Source organism: Saimiri boliviensis, chromosome 14 (assembly GCF_048565385.1).
Source record: "Saimiri boliviensis isolate mSaiBol1 chromosome 14, mSaiBol1.pri, whole genome shotgun sequence".
NCBI classification, from domain to species: Eukaryota; Metazoa; Chordata; class Mammalia; order Primates; family Cebidae; genus Saimiri; species Saimiri boliviensis.
The window spans coordinates 16,412,837-16,431,168 of record NC_133462.1 but is presented as its reverse complement, the minus strand read 5'-3'; the positions used below and the strand labels follow the sequence as shown (position 1 = coordinate 16,431,168).

The window sequence follows — 18,332 nt, the reverse complement described above, 5'->3', positions numbered from 1 at the left end:
CTCACAGATGTCTATCTCACCCCTCCCTGAAGTTTTTTTCAGGTATCCCCTTCTCAATGAGGCCTTTTCTGAGCTGCTTATTAAATATCACAAACAATTCCACCCCCCATCTCTCTTCCTTGATCCTCTATGGCACATACTACCTTCTAACATATCATTTATTATCTTGTTTTTTTGGTTTTTGTTTTTTGTTTTTTTTGAGATGGAGTTTCCTGTTGCCCATGCTGGAGTGCAATGGCGCCAACTCACTGCAACCTCCACCTCCTGGGTTCAAGCAATTCTCCCACCTCAGCCTCCTAAGTAGCTGAGATTACAGGTGCCTGCCACCATTCCCTGCTAATATTTGTATTTTTAGTAGAGATGGGATTTTGCCATGTTGGCCAGGTGGGTCTCGAACTCCAGACCTCAGGTGATCCACCCACCTCGGCCTCCCGAAGTGCTGGGACTATAGCCATGAACCATCACGCCCAGTCTCCATTTTTCCCTCATGTCTATTTTGTTCACACCTGTATCCCCAGTGCCTAAAGCAATACCTGATGCACATGAGGCAACCAGTAAATGTGAGTGAAATGAATGAACAGCAAATGCTATTGTTACCATGCCCATTTTGCAGATGGAGAAATAAAGGCACAGAGGTGTTGTCACTCTGCTGAAGCTCAGATTCCAGCTCAGGTATCTGGCTCTAGCACTCACTGTATTGTCTTGCCAGTCTAATCCAATCTAAATCGCTTCTCCAGTACTAGTTTTTGTTTCTTTGTGTATTTGTTTTTGGGATGGAGACTCACTCTTTCGCAGACTGTAGTGCAGTGTTCCGAGCTCAGTGCGATCTCTGCCTCCTGGGTTCAAGCAATTCTCCAGCCTCAGCCTCCCAAGTAGCTGGGACTACAGGCACGCGCCACCACACCCAGCTAATTTTTTTGTATTTTTAGTAGAGACAGGGTTTCCCCATGTTGGCCAGGATGGTCTTGTTCTCCTGACCTCGTGATCCACCCACCTCAGCCTCCAAAGTGCTGGGATTACAGGTGTGATCCACCTCGCCCAGCTGTTTGTTTTTTTTTTTGACAGGCTCTCACTCTGTCAGCTAGGCTAGAGTGCAGCCTCCACCTCCCAGATTCAAGCAGTTCACCTTCCTCAGTCTTCCAAATAGCTGGAACTACACAACCACACTACCATACAAGGCTAATTTTTTTCATTTGTGGTAGAGATTACATCTCACTATGTTGCCCAGGCTGGTCTCGAATTCCTGGACTCAAGCAATCCTCCCACCTCAGCCTCCCAAAGTGCTGGGATTACACATGTAAACCACAGTACTTGGCCCTCCAATATTAGGTGTTGCCCAGGCTGGAGTGCAATGCACGATCTTGGCTCACTGCAACCTCCACCTCCCGGGTTCCAGCAATTCTCCTCCCTCAGCCTCCCGAGTAGCCGGCACTACAGGTGGGCATCACCATGCCTGGCTAATTTTTGTATTTGTAGTAGAACTTCTGAGCTCGTGATCCACCTGCCTCAGCCTCCCAAAGGGCTGGGATTACAGGCATGAGCCACCGTGTCTGGCCTATTAGTTTACTTTTTAATTAAAAGTTAATACAGTAAGAAAAATAATAAAATTAAAATATATCAAAAGTTAAACTAATCATTACAGACTTGTAATCACTGTACAATTTGAAAGCCACAATATCACTGACAATCTGAACGAAGTCCATGTATTTTCTTCCCATTTTTATTTTGTTTTTATTTTTTATTTTTTATTTTCTTGTAGAGACTGGGCCTTGCTATGTTGCCAAGGCTGGTCTGGAACTCCTGGGCTCAAGCAGTCCTCACACCTTAGCCTTCCAAAGTGCTGAGATTACAGGCATGAGCCACAGTGCCCGGCCCTTCTTCCTATTTTTGGTTTATTAGTGACCATCCCAGTTCTCCAGCCCTGACGCTGCCAGTCCTGTTAACTCAGATCTCCATGCCCCACCTTGCCTTCAGTTTTGTTTTTATTCATCTTGGCTTCCCTAATTTCACATCGCCTGCTGTTCCAACTCCATATTCTTCAATAAAAGTATTTCTCACCAAGGCCTTCAAAGAAAACTCGAGGCAAGCATTTCCCGTAATCACTCCTGCCTCCTCCACCCACAATGCTGTGGTCAACCGCCTCTAAGACTGATGTTATCTTCTACTTCTCCTAGTGACCTCTGGAGTTTCAGATAACCTTAGTCTGTTGCCATTTCTTGCTAGATCCTTTTTTTTTTTTAATTTGTCAGCAACACCAGTTTGATTTTTTTTTTTTTTTTTTTTTTGAGACAGTCTCACATTCTGTTGCCCAGGCATGAGTGCAGTGGCGCAATCTCAGCTCACTGCAACCTCTGCCTCCCCAGTTCAAGCAATTCTCCTGCCTCAGTCTCCCAAGTAGCAGGGATTACAGGCGCCTGCCCACACGCCCAGCTAATTTTTGTATTTTTAGTAGAGAAAGGGTTTTACCATGTTGGCCAGGCTAGTCTCGAACTCCTGACTTCAGGTGATCCGCCCAGCTCAGCCCCCTGCCCCTCCAAAAGTGCTGGGATTTCAAGTGTGAGCCACCATGCCCGGCCTGCTAGATCCTTTTTAGGCATCCTCATTTGTCTTCCTGCCATGAAAAGAGGGGATCTAGCTTGTTCTACCCTCACCAGTCTGGGATCTGACATTAGTGGGGAGGAGTTTGCAAGTTATCCCTAAAAATCTGGGTTGGATCTTGGAGTAAGGTAGAACTGAGCTCTCTTTGAGAGTTTTCTTTTTTCTCTTTTTCTTTTCTTTTTTTTTTTTTTGAGACGGAGTTTCCCTCTCGTTACCCAGGCTGGAGTGCAATGGCGCGCTCTCGGCTCACCGCAACCTCCGCCTCCTGAGTTCAGGCAATTCTCCTGCCTCAGCCTCCTGAGTAGCTGGGATTACAGGCACACACCACCATGCCCAGCTAATTTTTTGTATTTTTAGTAGAGACAGGGTTTCACCATGTTGACCAGGATGGTCTCGATCTCTCGACCTCGTGATCCACCCGTCTCGGCCTCCCAAAGTGCTGGGATTACAGGCTTGAGCCACCGCGCCTGGCCTGTTTTTCCTCTTTTTCAAAAAACAGTAATGCATGCCCCTGATTTTCTAAAAGGTGATGAAACTAGCGACACCTGTGTTTGCTTTATAATTATTTCTCAACCTACATAGAGATATTTTCTGTACTTCTCTGAAAATAGCTTATGTCTCACAATTTTAAAAAAGAAAGTAAGGCTGGGCACAGTGGCCCCCACCTGTAATCCCAGCACTTTGGGAGGCCAAGGCAGGTGGATCACCTGAGGTCAGGAATTTGAGACCAGCCTGGCCAACATGGAGAAACCCTGTCTCTACTAAAAGTACAAAAACAATTAGCCGGGTGTTGTGGCAGTTGCCTGTAATCCCAGCTACTTGGGAGGCTGAGGTAAGAGAGTTACTTAAGTCCAGGAGTGGGAGGTTGCAGTGAGCTGAGATTGTGCCACTGCACTCCAGCTTGGGGGGCAGAGCAGGACTCCATCTCAAAAACAAAAACAAAATTTAGCTGGGTGTGGTGGTGCGTGCCTGTAATCCCAGCTACTCAGGAGGCTGAGGCAGAAGAATCACTTGAACCGGGAGGCAGAGCTTGCAGTGAGCCGAGATGGCACCACTGCACTCCAGCCTGGTTACAGAGCAAGACTCTGTCTCAAAAAATAATAATAAAATAGGCCAGGGACGGTGGCTCATGCCTGTAATCCCAGTACTTTGAGAGGCTGAGGAGGGCGGAAAATGAGGTCAGGAGTTCGAGACCAGCCTGGCCAACAGAGTGAAATCCCGTCTCTACTAAAAATACAAAAATTAGCCAAGTGTGGTGGCAGGCGCCTGTAATCCCAGCTACTCGGGAGACTGAGGCAGGAGAATTGCTTGATATTGGAAGGCAGAGGTTGCAGTGAGCCGAGATTATACCATTCTACTCCAGTCTGGGCAAAAGAGCAAAACTCTGTCTCAAAAAAAGAGTAAAGAAAAGAAAATAGGGGTCAGGTGTGGTGGCTCATGCCTGTAATTCCAAAACGTTGGGAGGCTAAGGTAGGAAGAACATTTGAGTCCAGGAGTCCAGCCTGGACAAGAAGCAAGACCCCATCTCTACAAAGTTTTTTTTTTTTTTTTTTTTTTTTTTTTTTTTTTTTAATTAGCTGGGCATGGTGGCAGGTGCCTGTAGTCCCAGCTACTTGGGAGGCTAAGGCAGGAGGATTGCTTGAGCCTGGAAAGTTGAGGCTGCAGTGAGCTATGACCGTGCTGCTGCACTCTACCCTAGGGAACAGAACCCTGACACACACACACACACACACACACACACACACACACACACGAAAAGAAAAGAGACTTATGATAAAAAGCAATCTTGACCTACTTTGAAATCCCCACTCCCTTGAAGGCAACCACTTCTGACCTGTTGCTTCTCTCAGTAAAACTCCTTTTCTGCAGTTATCCCGTGACTTCCTGCCATGTGTGTTTGAGGGAGCTTGATGGAAGAGAGTGCCCCTGTCTCATTTAGAGAGGTACCACCCTCTCTTAATGAGGAGAGGAAGGATGAGAGAGGAAAGGGTTCTCCGATCTATTTCTCCAGCCGGGGCCTTAAATCCCTCTTGGGAGATATGGGATGGGGTGGATCGGAAAATAAATTTGTGTAAATCCCTATCAAAATGTCAGTTAGCTGTTTTTAAAAAATCAAATACTGAAATCCAAATAAGACTCCAACAGAAAATCCACCATCTCCTCTGCCCTTTTCTTCCCTTCGCATACTGTAAACTGCCTTCTGTTGACTTTATCGCTACATTTTTTCATCCTGTTATTCACCCTTGATCTCTCCGTTTCATTTTATAAGCGTTTTATTAATTTTATTTATGTATTTATTTTTGACCAGGTAATGCATGCCCAAGGTACAAAAATTCACAAGGTGTGTAGACGAGAAAAGACGTGAAGCTCCTTATATTCTTTACCTGTGGTCTCCCTGCCCCAGGGTGGAATGTAACAAAGCCCATCCCCCAGCCACGTACTGCCCCCCAGCAGAGCCAGGTTGGAGCGACCGAGTCTGGGGGACCGAGCCCCCCTTCTCGCTGCGGTGAGCCCGGGCTGAGACGCGCACTGCGCAGACTCCCTGCTGCAGTGGGCGGAGCTCCCGCTTGCCCCGCCCCCTCCTCCTCCCACCCCTGTTCAGCCTGTCCGGGCAGAAGCTGAGGCCCCACGGAGGTAGCAGCAGACGCCCGCGAGCGAGTCCGAGGCCCCTCAGGGGTAGGTGGGGGGAGGCTGGCTGGGGGGGATGGGCACCGGGGTGGCACGGAGGTCCTCATGATCCCCGGCTGAGCTGTGTGGTGTGGGGGTAACCTGAGTGAGGGCAGAGGAGCCACCTCGAATATACCCCCTGTGTAGTCCCAGGGCTGAGCAAAGCCAGGCACAAAGACCTGGGACTCCACTGACCTCATCCAGGGCCGTCTTTCTGTGGGTGTCTAGAGACTGGAGGAGGGAGAAGAGGGCTGCTAGAGGGGAGCTGCGTGGGTGCTGATGGGGGCAGGGTGGGCACTGCTGAGTGATGAGCAGGCAGCAGAGTCGTTGGATTTTGAGGGATTTCGAAATCCTGCTGACCAGTGACCAGCTTCCTCTTTCTGGGGTGGTGGGCAGTGTGCCAGTGGCCCCCGTGCTTATGAATGGCCCCAAGACTAATCACCCTTCTGTGATGTCTGTCCCTCGAAAGCATAGAACACCCCACAGTGTGCCCACTTTTGTTCTGCCAGTTTGGAGACCCTGACACACCCACCTTCTCACCTGGGCTCTGCGTACCCCCCAGCCTCAAGGCGAGATGAAGCCCAAACTGATGTACCAGGAGGTAGGTGGATTGGGGGGCTCCACAGAGTGGATCTGGGTGCAGTGGGGGTGGGGATTTGAAGAGCCACCCTGTCACCCCCGTTGTTGTCCCCATCCCCTAGCTAAAGGTGCCTGTGGAGGAGCCTGCCAGCGAGTTGCCCATGAATGAGATTGAGGCGTGGAAGGCTGCAGAAAAGGTAGGAGCTCTCCGCCACCCTCACTCTGTCTCAGGGACAAGCTGGGCTGCCCCCTTAAGCTGGCTGACCACCTCCTCCTCCCCACAGAAAGCCCGCTGGGTCCTGCTGGTCCTCATTCTGGCGGTTGTGGGCTTTGGAGCCCTGATGACTCAGCTGTTTCTATGGGAATACGGCGACTTGCATCTCTTTGGGCCCAACCAGCGCCCAGCCCCCTGCTATGACCCTTGCGAGTAAGTGGGGGGCGCTGCAGGGGAGGGGGGAGGGGCTTGCCAGACCAGGGACACTTAAGCACACACTAAGTGGGGCGTGAGGGGGTTGCAGACTCCCAAGTGCTTGCCCGCCCCCTCCTCCTCCACACACAGTTTCTATGGCAGCCACGGCGTCATCTTCTATCTGGCCAGTGAATAGACACAGCATCTTCCACCCACATCTGTGGACACACACACACACACACACATATACACACACACACACATCTAAATACACGACCTTCCTTCCATACCTCTAGACAGACGCATTCACAAACACGCAGAGAATCATGAGTCTAAGCACACATTCAAATACACACAGTTTTAAAAATTTTTTTAAAAAGAAGTGTTTCAACATACTGAGTTAAAAAATAAAAGAAAAACTCAAATACAGTTTAGCCAAGCTCAGTGGCTCACGCCTGTAATCCCAACACTTTGAGGGGGGCCGAAGCGGGAGGAATTCTTGAGCCCAGGAGTTCCAGACCAGCCTAGGCAATGTAGTGAGACTCCATCTCTACCAAAAGTAAAAAGAGTAGCCAGGCATACTGGCACACACCTGTAGTCCCATCTTCTCAAGAGGCTGAGGCGGGAGGATTGCTTGAGCCCAGGAGTTCCAGGCTGCAGTGGTTCGAGATTGCATCACTGCACTCCCAGCCTGGGAGACAGAGCAAGACTCTGTCTCTAAAAAAAAATAGTCTGTTCAACACATCCGTGGATGGACAGCAGAGCAGTCACCTCCGGCACCCTATGGCTGATAGCATTCTCCACCCCCAGAGCAGTGCTGGTGGAAAGCATTCCTGAGGGCCTAGACTTCCCCAATGCCTCCATGGGGAACCCTTCCACCAGCCAGGCCTGGCTGGGCCTACTTGCCGGTGCACACAGCAGCCTGGACATCGCCTCCTTCTACTGGACCCTCACCAATGATGACACCCACACGCAGGAGCCCTCTGCCCAGCAGGTACCTGCAACCTTGGCCCTGGCCAGCAGCAGGGGAAGGGGATGGGAGGCAGCAGGGGCTGTGGGTGATGAAGGGGTTTATCCTGCAGCCCAGGAGACAGATGGGCATGTCTCACGGTCATCTGTAGGCCTCTAAATGTCAGGGTGCGGGTTTGATTACAAGGGATTATTAGGCTGGCAGATGTCACTCGCCCACAAGCTGCCCTGACCCATTCACACAAAGAAATGGAAGAGTGGAGTAATTAACAGCCCAGCCTCAAGATAGGGGCTACCTCCCAGCTGTGTGACCCCAGGCAGGTCACCTCTTCTCTCCGGCTTCAGTTTCTTTATCTGTAAAATGGGGCCAACTTATAGCACCTACTTCTTAGGGCTCTTGTGAGAATGAAATGGACTAATCCATGCAAATTTTAGCACAGTGCCTGCCATAGAGTCAGCCTTTGTGAGTCTGCTGTTACTACATCCTTGTAGGATCTGCAGACAAACTTAACGTAAAAGCTGCTGGGTGTAGTGGTTAATGCCTGTAATCCCAGCACTTTGGGAGACTCAGGCGGGCGGATCACCTGAGGTCATGAATTCGAGACCAGCCTGACGAACATGGAGAAACCCTGTCTCTACTAAAAATACAAAATTGGCCGGGCATGGTGGCGCATGCCTGTATTCCCAGCTACTCAGGAGACTGAGGCAGGAGAACCACTTGAACCTGGAAGGCAGAGGTTGCAGTGAGCGCAGATCCCGCCATTGCACTCCAGCCTGGGCAACAAGAGTGAAACTCTTATCTCAAAAAAAAAAAAAAAAAAAACAACTTCCTTCCTGATTTGAAAAGGAACAGCCTACATGAATAACCTCTTCTATTGAAAAACCAGGAAGGCCGGACGTGGTGGCTCACGCCTGTAATCCCAGCACTCTGGGAGGCCGAGGTGGGTCGATCACCTAAGGTCGGGAGTTCAAGACCAGCCTGACCAACATGGTGAAACCCCGTCAAAAAAAAAAAAGGAAAAACCATGAATTTGTTCCTTCTGTTTTCTTCTCCCTACTGCCTCTTTTTGTGAGAAGTTGTCTTAAAACTTACTGAAATTACAAGGCTCCGTAAGAACTGCCTGAAAAAAAATAATTTTGGCCAGGCATGGTGACTTACATATGTAATCCCACCACTTTGGGAGGCCGAGACAGGAGGATTGCTTTAGCCCAAGAATTCGAGACTAGCCTGAGCAACATAGTGAGACCCCCATCTCTGCGAAAAATAAAAAAAAATTAGCAGGATGTTATGGTGCACGCCTGCAATCTCAGATACTCAGAAGATGGAAGGAGGAAGATGGCTTGAGCTCAGGAGTTGGAGGCTGCAGTGAGCTGTGATCATGCCACTACCCTCCAGCCCAGGCAACATAGCAAAACTCTGTCTCAAAAAATAAAAAAAAGAAAAAGAAAAAGAAAAAGTAATAATAATTACAAAAGTTAAAAACCAAAGCCAGGCATAGTGGCACACACCTGTGGTCCCAGCTACTTGGGAGGCTGAAGCAGGAGGATGGCTTGAGCCTAGGAGTTGGAGGCTACAGTGAGCCATGATGGTACCACTGCACCCTAGCCTGGGCAACATAGTGAGGCCCTGCCTCTAAAAAAGCAGTTTTTTTTAAGTTAAGAAACGTGTGAGCTCCCACTCCCTGTTGGCTGCCTCTGAAGTGGTTTAAAACACATGTAGGAGGCAGATGATCTGCAAATCCAGCACCAGAGATGGGTGTGGTGGTGCACTCCTGTAGTACTAGCCATTTGGGAGACTGAGGCAGGAGGACTGCTTGAGCCCAGGAACTTAAGATCAGCCTGGGCGACATAGCAAGACTCTCAACAAACAAAATCCTACTCCACTACTGAGTTCTCCGGGGTGGGGGTGGGGGTATAATTAGACTGGCCTCACCGGGTTGTGAGAATTCAGTGAGTTCAATGAGAAGGGGCCTAGGATGGGCATCCTTGACTGGTGCTATTGTTGGCATCATTGTGCTTCACCCCATGCCTTCTGGGACCCCCCATGCCTGAGCCTCGCCCACAACATCCTGGGAGAGGCCTGGAGGGCCTGCCTTGATGCTGAATTTCGAGAAGGTCCCTGAGGGGCAAGAGGGGTCAGGAGGCCTTGGAGGGGGATCACAGGCAACTAATTATTAAAGCAGATAAAGATGTTTTACACAGATAACGAAGTCTTAATATTTTAATCTGTAAAGTCTTTAATCTATGCAGGCTAATGGAAAGCCTGTTTACGCCTAATCATGTCTTAAAATAACTCCGCTGGGCATTGCCTTGTGGGGTTGGAGAGCTGGTTGGTCCAGCCCCTCAGAAACTCTCCCCTCCCCTCCCCGCAGGGTGAGGAGGTCCTCCAGCAGCTGCAGACCCTGGCACCAAAGGGTGTGAATGTCCGCATCGCTGTGAGCAAGCCCAACGGGCCCCAGCCTCAGGCGGACCTGCAGGCCCTGCTGCAGAGCGGTGAGCTGGGCCCAACTGGGGTTGGGGTGGGCCTGGGGTTACCCAGCCTGGCCCCTGATCACTGCCCCTGCTGGTCACAGGTGCCCAGGTCCGCATGGTGGACATGCAGAAGCTGACCCATGGCGTCCTGCATACCAAGTTCTGGGTGGTGGACCAGACGCACTTCTACCTGGGCAGTGCCAACATGGACTGGCGCTCACTGACCCAGGTCTGCCTGCACCCTGTCTACCTTCCTTCTAGGTCACTCACTGCCCCACAGGGCACCCAGCCTCCGAGCACACCCCTTACTCAATCCAGAGTCCTCTCCACCCATTCTCTGCAATGACTTCCTCCCTGCCTCCTTCCAGGCCTACCTAATCCAAGCTGGGCATGGTGGCTTACACCTGTAGTCCCAACACTTTGGGAGCCCACGGTGGGAGGATTGCTTGACCCCAGGAGTTGGAGACCAGTCTGGGCCACATCTCTTCCAAAAAAAAAAAAAAAAAAAAATTGCCAGGTGTGGTGGCACATACCTGTGGTTCCGGCTACTTGGGAGGTTGAAGTGGGAGGATCACTTAAGCCCAGGAGTTCGAGGCTACAGTGGGTTGTATTTGTGCCACTGCACTCCAGCCTGAGCAACAGAGTGAGACCCTGTTAAAATGGAAAAGAATAGGCTGGGCTCGGTGGCTCATGCCTGTAATCCCAGCACTTTGGGAGGCCAAGGTGGGTGGACCACCTGAGGTCGGGAATTTGAGACCAGCCTGACCAACATGGTGAAACCCCATCTGTACTAAAAATTAGCCAGACATAGTGGCAGGCGCCACGAATCCCAGCTACTGGGGAGGCTGAGGCAAGAGAATGGCTTTAATCTGGGAGGCGGAGGTGCAGTGAGCTGAGACTGTGCCATTGCACTCCAGCCTGAGTGACAGAGTGAAACTCCGTCTTAAAAGAAAAGAATAATCCCCAGATGGAGCCCTCTGCTGCCCTCTCCCTACTCCTGGAAGCCTGGGGTTCCCTCTGATTCATGATTGCAGCTACCAGCCCCTCTACGGGGCATTAAGGACCTGTGTACCCATTTGACCTTCATTGTACATCTGTGTGTGCCTGTTCTAAGTCCAGCCCTGTCCCGGTAATGTTGGGAACATGGTAGTAGCAGATGGACCTCATGGGACTCCCAGTCCAGTACAGACTGGCCTGTCACCTGATAGTGACAGCCCAGAGGGGTCAGGGCTGGGGGTTGGGGAGACACAGAGGATCAGGGCCAGGATGGAGGGAACAGAGGGCTGTGGAAGCTCAGAGACCCCAGCCTGAGGTATGGGAGGGTTTCCCAAAGGAGGTCTAACTAATCTGATACCTGAAGGATAGGGAGGAATTAGCCCAAAATAGGGAACAGAAAACAGCTCAGGCAATGAGGTGAAGATAAGACAGGACATTAACTCACAAATTCATTTCCTCAACAGGTATTTCCCCTAACCCTTAATCTCAGCAATTATGTAGGGAGATGCTACAGATATAGCTGTGACTGAGACATCCCTGGTGCCTGTCCTCCCAGCCCAATGGGAAGACCAATTTGTCACCAGAGAGAATGAGGGAATCCCAAGGGACTATTGAGAGCCCAGAGGAATGCCTGGCACAGGCTGGGTAGCCACGGGAGGCTTCCTGAAGGAGGAAGCATGTCAGCCTAGACCTAAGAACGAGTAGGAGCTAGCTCCATGGAGGGTAGCAGTAGATTGCAGAGGTTCAGGAAACTCTGAACTGATTCGATAACTGATTTTCATCAAAACTTAAGCTGATAATCATTCTAGGGTTTTAGCCATTGGAGCTGGAGTGCAGGGGGCACTGAGGGACAGAGGGATAGACAGAGACCAGGCTGGGGAATGTCCCTATCGTCTGTGAGCACCAGGCCGCTATCCCTGAGCTCAGCACTGCCTCCCACAGGTCAAGGAGCTGGGTGTGGTCATGTACAACTGCAGCTGCCTAGCTCGCGACCTGACCAAGATCTTTGAGGCCTACTGGTTCCTGGGCCAGGCAGGCAGCTCCATCCCATCAACTTGGCCCCGGCCCTATGACACCCGCTACAACCAAGAGACACCAATGGAGATCTGCCTCAATGGAACCCCTGCTCTGGCCTACCTGGCGGTGAGTCTGGGGCAAGTGGGGCCTGCCATGTCCCAGCCCCATGCCATCACTCAGAGCCTTCATCTGTCACTGTCTGCTGGTAATAGGGAGGGCATATCCTGACCACCAGTCCTCACACCAGCTCATTCTGCTTGGTCAGGGGTCTGGACTACTTCCCAACATCCTTAGGCCTCTATTTCAGTTAGAAAATGGGCCAGGCACAGTGGCTCACGCCTGTAATCCCAGCACTTTGGGAGGCCAAGGCAGGTGGATCACGAGATCAGGAGTTCAAGACCAGCCTGGCCAAGATGGTGAAACCCTGTCCCTGCTCAAAATACAAAAAAATTAGCCAGGCATGGTGGTGGGTGCCTGTAATCCCAGCTACTCGGGAGGCTGAGGCAGAGAATCACTTGAATTAGCCACAGGTGGCTCTTCAATTTAAGTTAATTAAATACAATTAACAATTCAAGCCAGGTAAAGTGGTTTATGCCTGTAATCCCAACACTTTGGGAGGTTGAGGTAAGAGGATCACTTGAGGCCAGGAGTTTGAGACCAGCCTAGACAGCATAACAAGACTCTGTCTTTCCCCAAAAAAAAAAAAAAAGCTCGGTGGGGTGGTGCATGTGTGTAGTCCTAGCTACTTGGGAGGCTGAGGCAGGGGCATCACTTGAGCCCAGGAAATCAAGGCTGCAGTGAGCCATGATCATACCACTGCACTCTAGCCTGGGTGACAGCCTGCCTCAAAAAGAATTTTTTTCAAGCCAGGCATGGTTGTTTATGCCTATAATCCCAGCACTTTGGGAGGACAAGATGGGAGGAATACTTGAGGCCAGGAGTTCTAGACCAGCCTGGGCAACATAGGGAAACACCGTTTCTTTTTTCTTTTTCTTTTTTTTTTTTTTGGGGGGGGGTTTCATTATTTATTGTTCTAGACAGGATACCCAAGAACTAGGGAGACACCATTTTTACAAAAAAAAAAAATAAAAATTAGCCGTGTGTGGTTGCGTGCACCTGTAGTCCCTGGGGATGCTAAGGCAGGAGGATCACTTGAGCCCAGGAGTTTGAAGCTGCAGTGAGCTGATTGTACCACTGGACTCCAGCCTGGGCAACAGGCTGTTGCCCTGTTTCTAAAACAAAGACAAAATTCAGTTCCTCATGCAGTAGCCACATATCATATGCTCAGTAGCAAGTGACCGCCACACTGGACATTTCATATCCTGTAGCAAGTGGCCGCCACACTGGACATTTCCATCACTGTGACAGGCTCTATTGGACCACACTGGCTCTTGCCTGGCAGATACTGATCACTCTGAACAACTCGCTCTTGGTATTTTCACTAGTTGAGGCAGGCAACCTAGGTCTCCCCAGGTCCCCCTGAGCAAGTCACCTGTCCAAGCCCAGAGTTATCGTGGAAGGCACGACACGAAAGCGTGGACGCAGGAAAGCATGCCTCACTGGGGTCTTTCACTAGGGAGCCTCCCACGGGGAATCAAGGCTCTCCTCATTACCACTTGCCCGTTTAGAGCCTCCGTTTCCTTGTCTGTTGAGCATTAAGGGAGCTGGGGGGCCAGGCACCGTGGCTTACCCCGGTAATCCTAGCACTTTGGGAGGCCTGGCAGGCGGACAACTCGAGTTCAGGGGTTAGAGATCAGCCTGGCAAATGTGGTGAAACCCCGTCTCTACCAAAAATTAGCAAAGCATGATGGCAGGCACCTGTAATCCCAGCTACTTGGGAGGCTGAGGCAGGAGAATCACTTGAACCCAGGAGGTGGAGGTTGCAGGGAGCTGAGATTGCACCATTGTGTTCCAGCCTGGGTGACAGTGAGATTTTGCCTCAAAAAAAAGGAGTGGGGGTGGACCTGGGAAGAGGGCCTAGTGTGGCACCGGGCACACGAGGGCTTCCCAGTCAGGGTGGGCTGTGAGCAAATCAGGGAAGAAAATGACTTGAGGCTGGGCTTTATGGCTCCTGCCTATAATCCTAGCACTTTGGGAGGCTGAGGTGGGTCATCAGCTAAGGTTAGGAGTTTGAGACCAGCCTGACTGATATGGTGAAACTCTGTCTCTACTAAAAATGCAAAAATGGGCTGGGTGCGGTGGCTCACGCCTGTAATCCCAGCACTTTGGGAGGCCGAGGTGGGCGGATCACGGGGTCAATAGATCGAGACCATCTTGGCCAACATGGTGAAACCCCGTCTCTACTAAAAATACAACAATTAGCTGGGCATGGTGGCGCGTGCCTGTAGTCCCAGCTACTCAGGAGGCTGAGACAGGAGAATTGCTTGAACCCAGGAGGCGGAGGTTGCAATGAGCCAAGATTGTGCCACTGCACTCCAGCCTGGGCAACAGAGCGAGACTCTGTCTCAAAAAAAAGGCGGGGGTTGGGAGGGGAGTGGGGGTGATTGAAAAAAAAAAAAGAAAGTGACTTGAGCAGAGGTCCTCAAGCCTGAGCATGCCTCAGAATCACCTGAAGGGCTTGTTAAAACCCAGATCCCTGGGCCCCACCCCAGCACTGATTCAGTAGGCCATAAGCAGTGAGGCACAGGAATTTGCATTTCTAGCAAGTTCCTGGGTGATGCTGTTGCCACTGGATCAGGGACCTTACGTTGAGAAGCACTGGGTTAGAGCATAAATTCTGGAAACAGACAGCCTGGGTTCGAATCCCGGCTCCATTTATCCGCTGTGTGACCTTAAGTAAGTCACCTACCCTCTGAGCCTCAGTTCCCTCACCTGTGAAATGGATGTAGTGATTGACCCTCCTCTTCATGAAGGCTGAGGATTCTGTGAGATCCACAGGACCTGGCTTGTGGTGAGCTGTCCATATGAGGCGTCCTCTGTGACGATGCCCCTGGCAGGGCATGTGTCTTGACTGTCCCCTCGCCCTCAGAGTGCGCCCCCACCCCTGTGTCCAAGTGGCCGCACTCCAGACCTGAAGGCTCTACTCAGCGTGGTGGACAGTGCCCGGAGTTTCATCTACATCGCAGTCATGAACTACTTGCCCACTCTGGAGTTCTCCCACCCTCGCAGGTACTGCCGGGCGTGGAGATAGGGAGCCACAGCAGGTAGACAGGAGACGGGAGAGGGAGTCATGGGGACCAGAAAGCTGGTGGAGCTCCAAGCAAGGGGACAGACGGAAGAGAAGCCGCAGGGAGAGACAGTCACCAGGAGGTGATGGAAAGAAGGTATCTGGGCACTTGAGACAGGAGACAGAGGGATTACAGAGGAGACAGGGATGAGGTTTCAGGACAAGGTTTGAGGGAACAGAGAAAAGGATGAGAGGACCAGGCACAGTGGCTCACGCCTGTAATCCCAGCACTTTGGGGGGCCGAGGTGGGGAGATCACTTGAGGTCAGGAGTTCAAGACCAGCCTGGCTAGCATGGTGAAATCCCTTCTCTCCTAAAAATACAAAAATTAGCCAGGTGTGATGGCACCTGCCTTTAATCCCAGCTACTTGGGAGGCTGAGGCAGGAGAACTGCTTGAACCTGGGAGGCGGAGGTTGCAGTGAGTTGAGGTCATGCCACTGCACTCCAGCCTGGGTGACAGAGCGAGATTCTGTCTCAAAAAAAAAACAACAAAAAAGAGAAAGATGAGAATATTGGGGATGGGGGCAAGGATTGGGGACTGGAAGCCTCAGGCAGGGGTGCAGGATGTGGGATTTGGGGAGGTAAGAGGCTGCAAACAGAGTGAGGGCCTTAGGGGATGGGGGCTAAAGTATTTGGCTTTAGGGTAGCAAGCTTGGGGATTTGTGATCCTGGGATAAGGATACCAACCAGGCCAGGCGAGGTGGCTCATGCCTGTAATCCCAGCACTTTGGGAGGCCAATGCAGGCAGATCACCTGAGGTCAGGAGTTCAAGACCAACCTGACCAACATGGAGAAACCTGTCTCTACTAAAAATACAAAATTAGCCCAGCTTGATGGTGCCTGTAATCCCAGCTACTCACGAGGCTGAGACAGGAGAATCACTGGAACCCGGGAAGAGAGGTTGCGGTGAGCCAAGATTGTGCCATTGCACTCCACCCTGGGCAAAAAGAGTGAAACTCTGCCTAATAAAAAAAAAAAAAGATAATACCCACTGTAACATCCAGGTGGACGATGGGGTTTGTGGGGCTCAGAGAAGGTATTCTAGGGGCAGTAGGTTAAATGATGGGTCCAGGCAGGAGGATCACTGGGAGTTTGAGACCAGCCTGGGCAACATAGTGAGACCCCATCTCTACAGAAAAATTTAAAGATTACCCCAGTGCGGTGGCACCCACCTGCAGTCCCAGCTACGCAGGAGACTAAGGCAGGAGGATGAAGCACTTGAGCCCAGGAGTTGGAGGCTGCACTGAGCTATGGTCGTGGCACTGTTCCCTCCAGCCTGGGTGACAGAGCAAGAACCTATCTCAAAAAAAAAAAGGATGACAAGACTGGGTTTTGGGGAGCGAGAATGGGAGCCACAGCCAGGAAGAGGAAGTAGGGATGTGGGATTTCTGGAGGCAGGAATGGGGTCTGGGAGCCAGCGATGAGGAAGTTCTCCCAGTAGCTAAAGGAGGGCCCAGGCTTGGTTCCCCAAAGCCTGTGGACACAGCCGCCCTCTGCATCCTGCCTTCACCTCCCACACTGTCCCCAGGTTCTGGCCTGCCATTGACGACGGGCTGCGACGGGCCGCCTATGAGCGTGGTGTCAAGGTGCGCCTGCTCGTCAGCTGCTGGGGACACTCAGACCCATCCATACGGGCCTTCCTGCTCTCCCTGGCTGCCCTTCGTGACAACCATACCCACTCCGACATCCAGGTGGTAAGCACTGCCCCAGGCCACCCCTCGGCCCCTCTGTGGGGCAGTCCTGGGGACACAGCCCTCATGGAGGTTGTCTGTCACCTGACAAGGATGGTCCAGAGTGAGCCCTGTCACAGTGGGGAAACCATGGCTCAGGCTGGGAGGAGGGGACACAGAGAGGGGTTGGGGCTGGGATGCGGGGGCAGAGAGAGAGGGGTTAGGACCGGGGTACGGGGCACAGGCAGAAGGGTCAGGGCCGGGATGGAGGAGGCCCAGGCAAAGGGGTTGGGGCCAGGATTGGGGGGGCACAGGGAGAAGGGTTGGGACCAGGACTGGGGGAGTGAGCAGGTAGAGGGGTCGGGGCTGGGAGGGGAGGCCCAGGCAGAGGGGTAGGGGCCAGGGTGGGAATGCCCAGAGGACGCCCCTGCCCTGGTGGGAAGGGCAAAGGAAGATGTTCTGGAAACGGGGGGCCGGAGACAAGCCCTCAGGAACAAACAGTAGCTGGTCTGCAGGCAGGTCTGCCTCCCTGGTCCCGGGGCTCCTCCAACGCCCCTTGCCTCTCACACACCTTCCCATCCTCCCCTCCCACTCAGAAACTCTTTGTGGTCCCCGCGGATGAGGCCCAGGCCCGAATCCCATATGCCCGCGTCAACCACAACAAGTACATGGTGACTGAACGCGCCACCTACATTGGTGAGTGTGTCCTGAGCACCACGGGGCGCCGAAGAAGTGGGGGCTTCAGACACCAGGCCCGGTCCCCTCACAGCGCCCTTACACTCCACCCGCTCCTCTCTAGGAACCTCCAACTGGTCAGGCAACTACTTCACAGAGACGGCGGGCACCTCGCTGCTGGTGACGCAGAATGGGAGGGGTGGCCTGCGGAGCCAGCTGGAGGCTGTTTTCCTGAGGGACTGGGACTCCCCTTACAGCCATGACCTTGACACCTCAGCCGACAGCGTGGGCAACGCCTGCCGCCTGCTCTGAGGCCCGGTCCAGCGGACAGGCCGAGGCCTGCTGGGCCCCTGCGGACCCAGATGCTCTGCGTCATGGTCCCTGTCCCCATGCCCCCGCTTCTGTCTGCCCCGTTGTGGCTCCTCAGGCTCTCTTCCCTGCTCTCCCACCTCTACCTCTGCCCCCACCAGCCTGACGCTGTGGCCCTGGGACCCAGCAGAGCTAGGGGAGGGATCAGCCCCCAAAGAAGTGGGGGTGCATGCTGGGCCCGGCCCCCTCTGGCCTACCCCCACTTTCCAGGGCAAAAAAGGGCCCAAGGTTATAAGAAGTAAACAACTTGTCTGTACAGCCTGTGCCCGACTGAGTGGTATGAGATGGGGTGGAGGGGTAGAGGACAGCTGGCATGGGCCTCTGGTGGGGACATCCTTGTGTGCTGAGCCCTCAGCCTGTCACTGGCATGTGCTGAGCCCTTAGCATGCAGTACACACGGGCTGACCTGTGCTGAGCGTGCAGCGGGCCACCCTGTGGCCTGGCATGAACTTCACTCATATAGCCAGCATGGGGTAGCATGTGCTGAACCGAAGCATGTTCCCAGATTGACCGGGAGGGACCAAACCATTGCCACATCCCACCATGGGGGACCTAGCATGGCTGAACACGGGAGCATGCACCTCGTGTGAATTTCAGCCTGCCAAGTGGATTGACACTGAGCATGCCCCAAATGTAGATGAGTGCATGCCAACCCCATAAACATGTAGGAGGGACAGGTCAACAGACAAGGAGACCCCAGCACCTGGCCAGCTTATGAACACAT

At 52.4% G+C, this 18,332-nt stretch overlaps 1 protein-coding gene across 10 annotated transcripts in view; it reads left to right on the top strand.

Annotated features, from left to right (window-relative positions):
• The window catches only part of PLD3 (phospholipase D family member 3), a 32,395-nt gene extending 14,531 nt beyond the window's left edge, over window positions 1-17,864 (top strand). For 2 of the 10 annotated variants that reach the window (XM_010331016.3, XM_074386334.1), the window contains 12 exons: window positions 4,907-4,939; window positions 5,775-5,866; window positions 5,967-6,041; window positions 6,129-6,271; window positions 7,064-7,247; window positions 9,595-9,715; window positions 9,796-9,923; window positions 11,633-11,833; window positions 14,697-14,836; window positions 16,423-16,588; window positions 17,161-17,260; window positions 17,364-17,864. In XM_010331016.3, coding sequence (XP_010329318.1) covers window positions 5,840-5,866; window positions 5,967-6,041; window positions 6,129-6,271; window positions 7,064-7,247; window positions 9,595-9,715; window positions 9,796-9,923; window positions 11,633-11,833; window positions 14,697-14,836; window positions 16,423-16,588; window positions 17,161-17,260; window positions 17,364-17,551 — 1,473 coding nt within the window. In that variant the 5' untranslated portion in view covers window positions 4,907-4,939; window positions 5,775-5,839 and the 3' untranslated portion in view covers window positions 17,552-17,864. Of the gene's footprint in view, window positions 1-4,906; window positions 5,275-5,734; window positions 5,867-5,966; window positions 6,042-6,128; window positions 6,272-7,063; window positions 7,248-9,594; window positions 9,716-9,795; window positions 9,924-11,632; window positions 11,834-14,696; window positions 14,837-16,422; window positions 16,589-17,160; window positions 17,261-17,363 lie in introns of all 10 variants that reach the window. The other 8 variants (XM_074386332.1, XM_074386333.1, XM_010331015.3 and 5 more) reach the window with 7 other exon arrangements.
• Window positions 17,865-18,332: the final 468 nt, after the last annotated feature.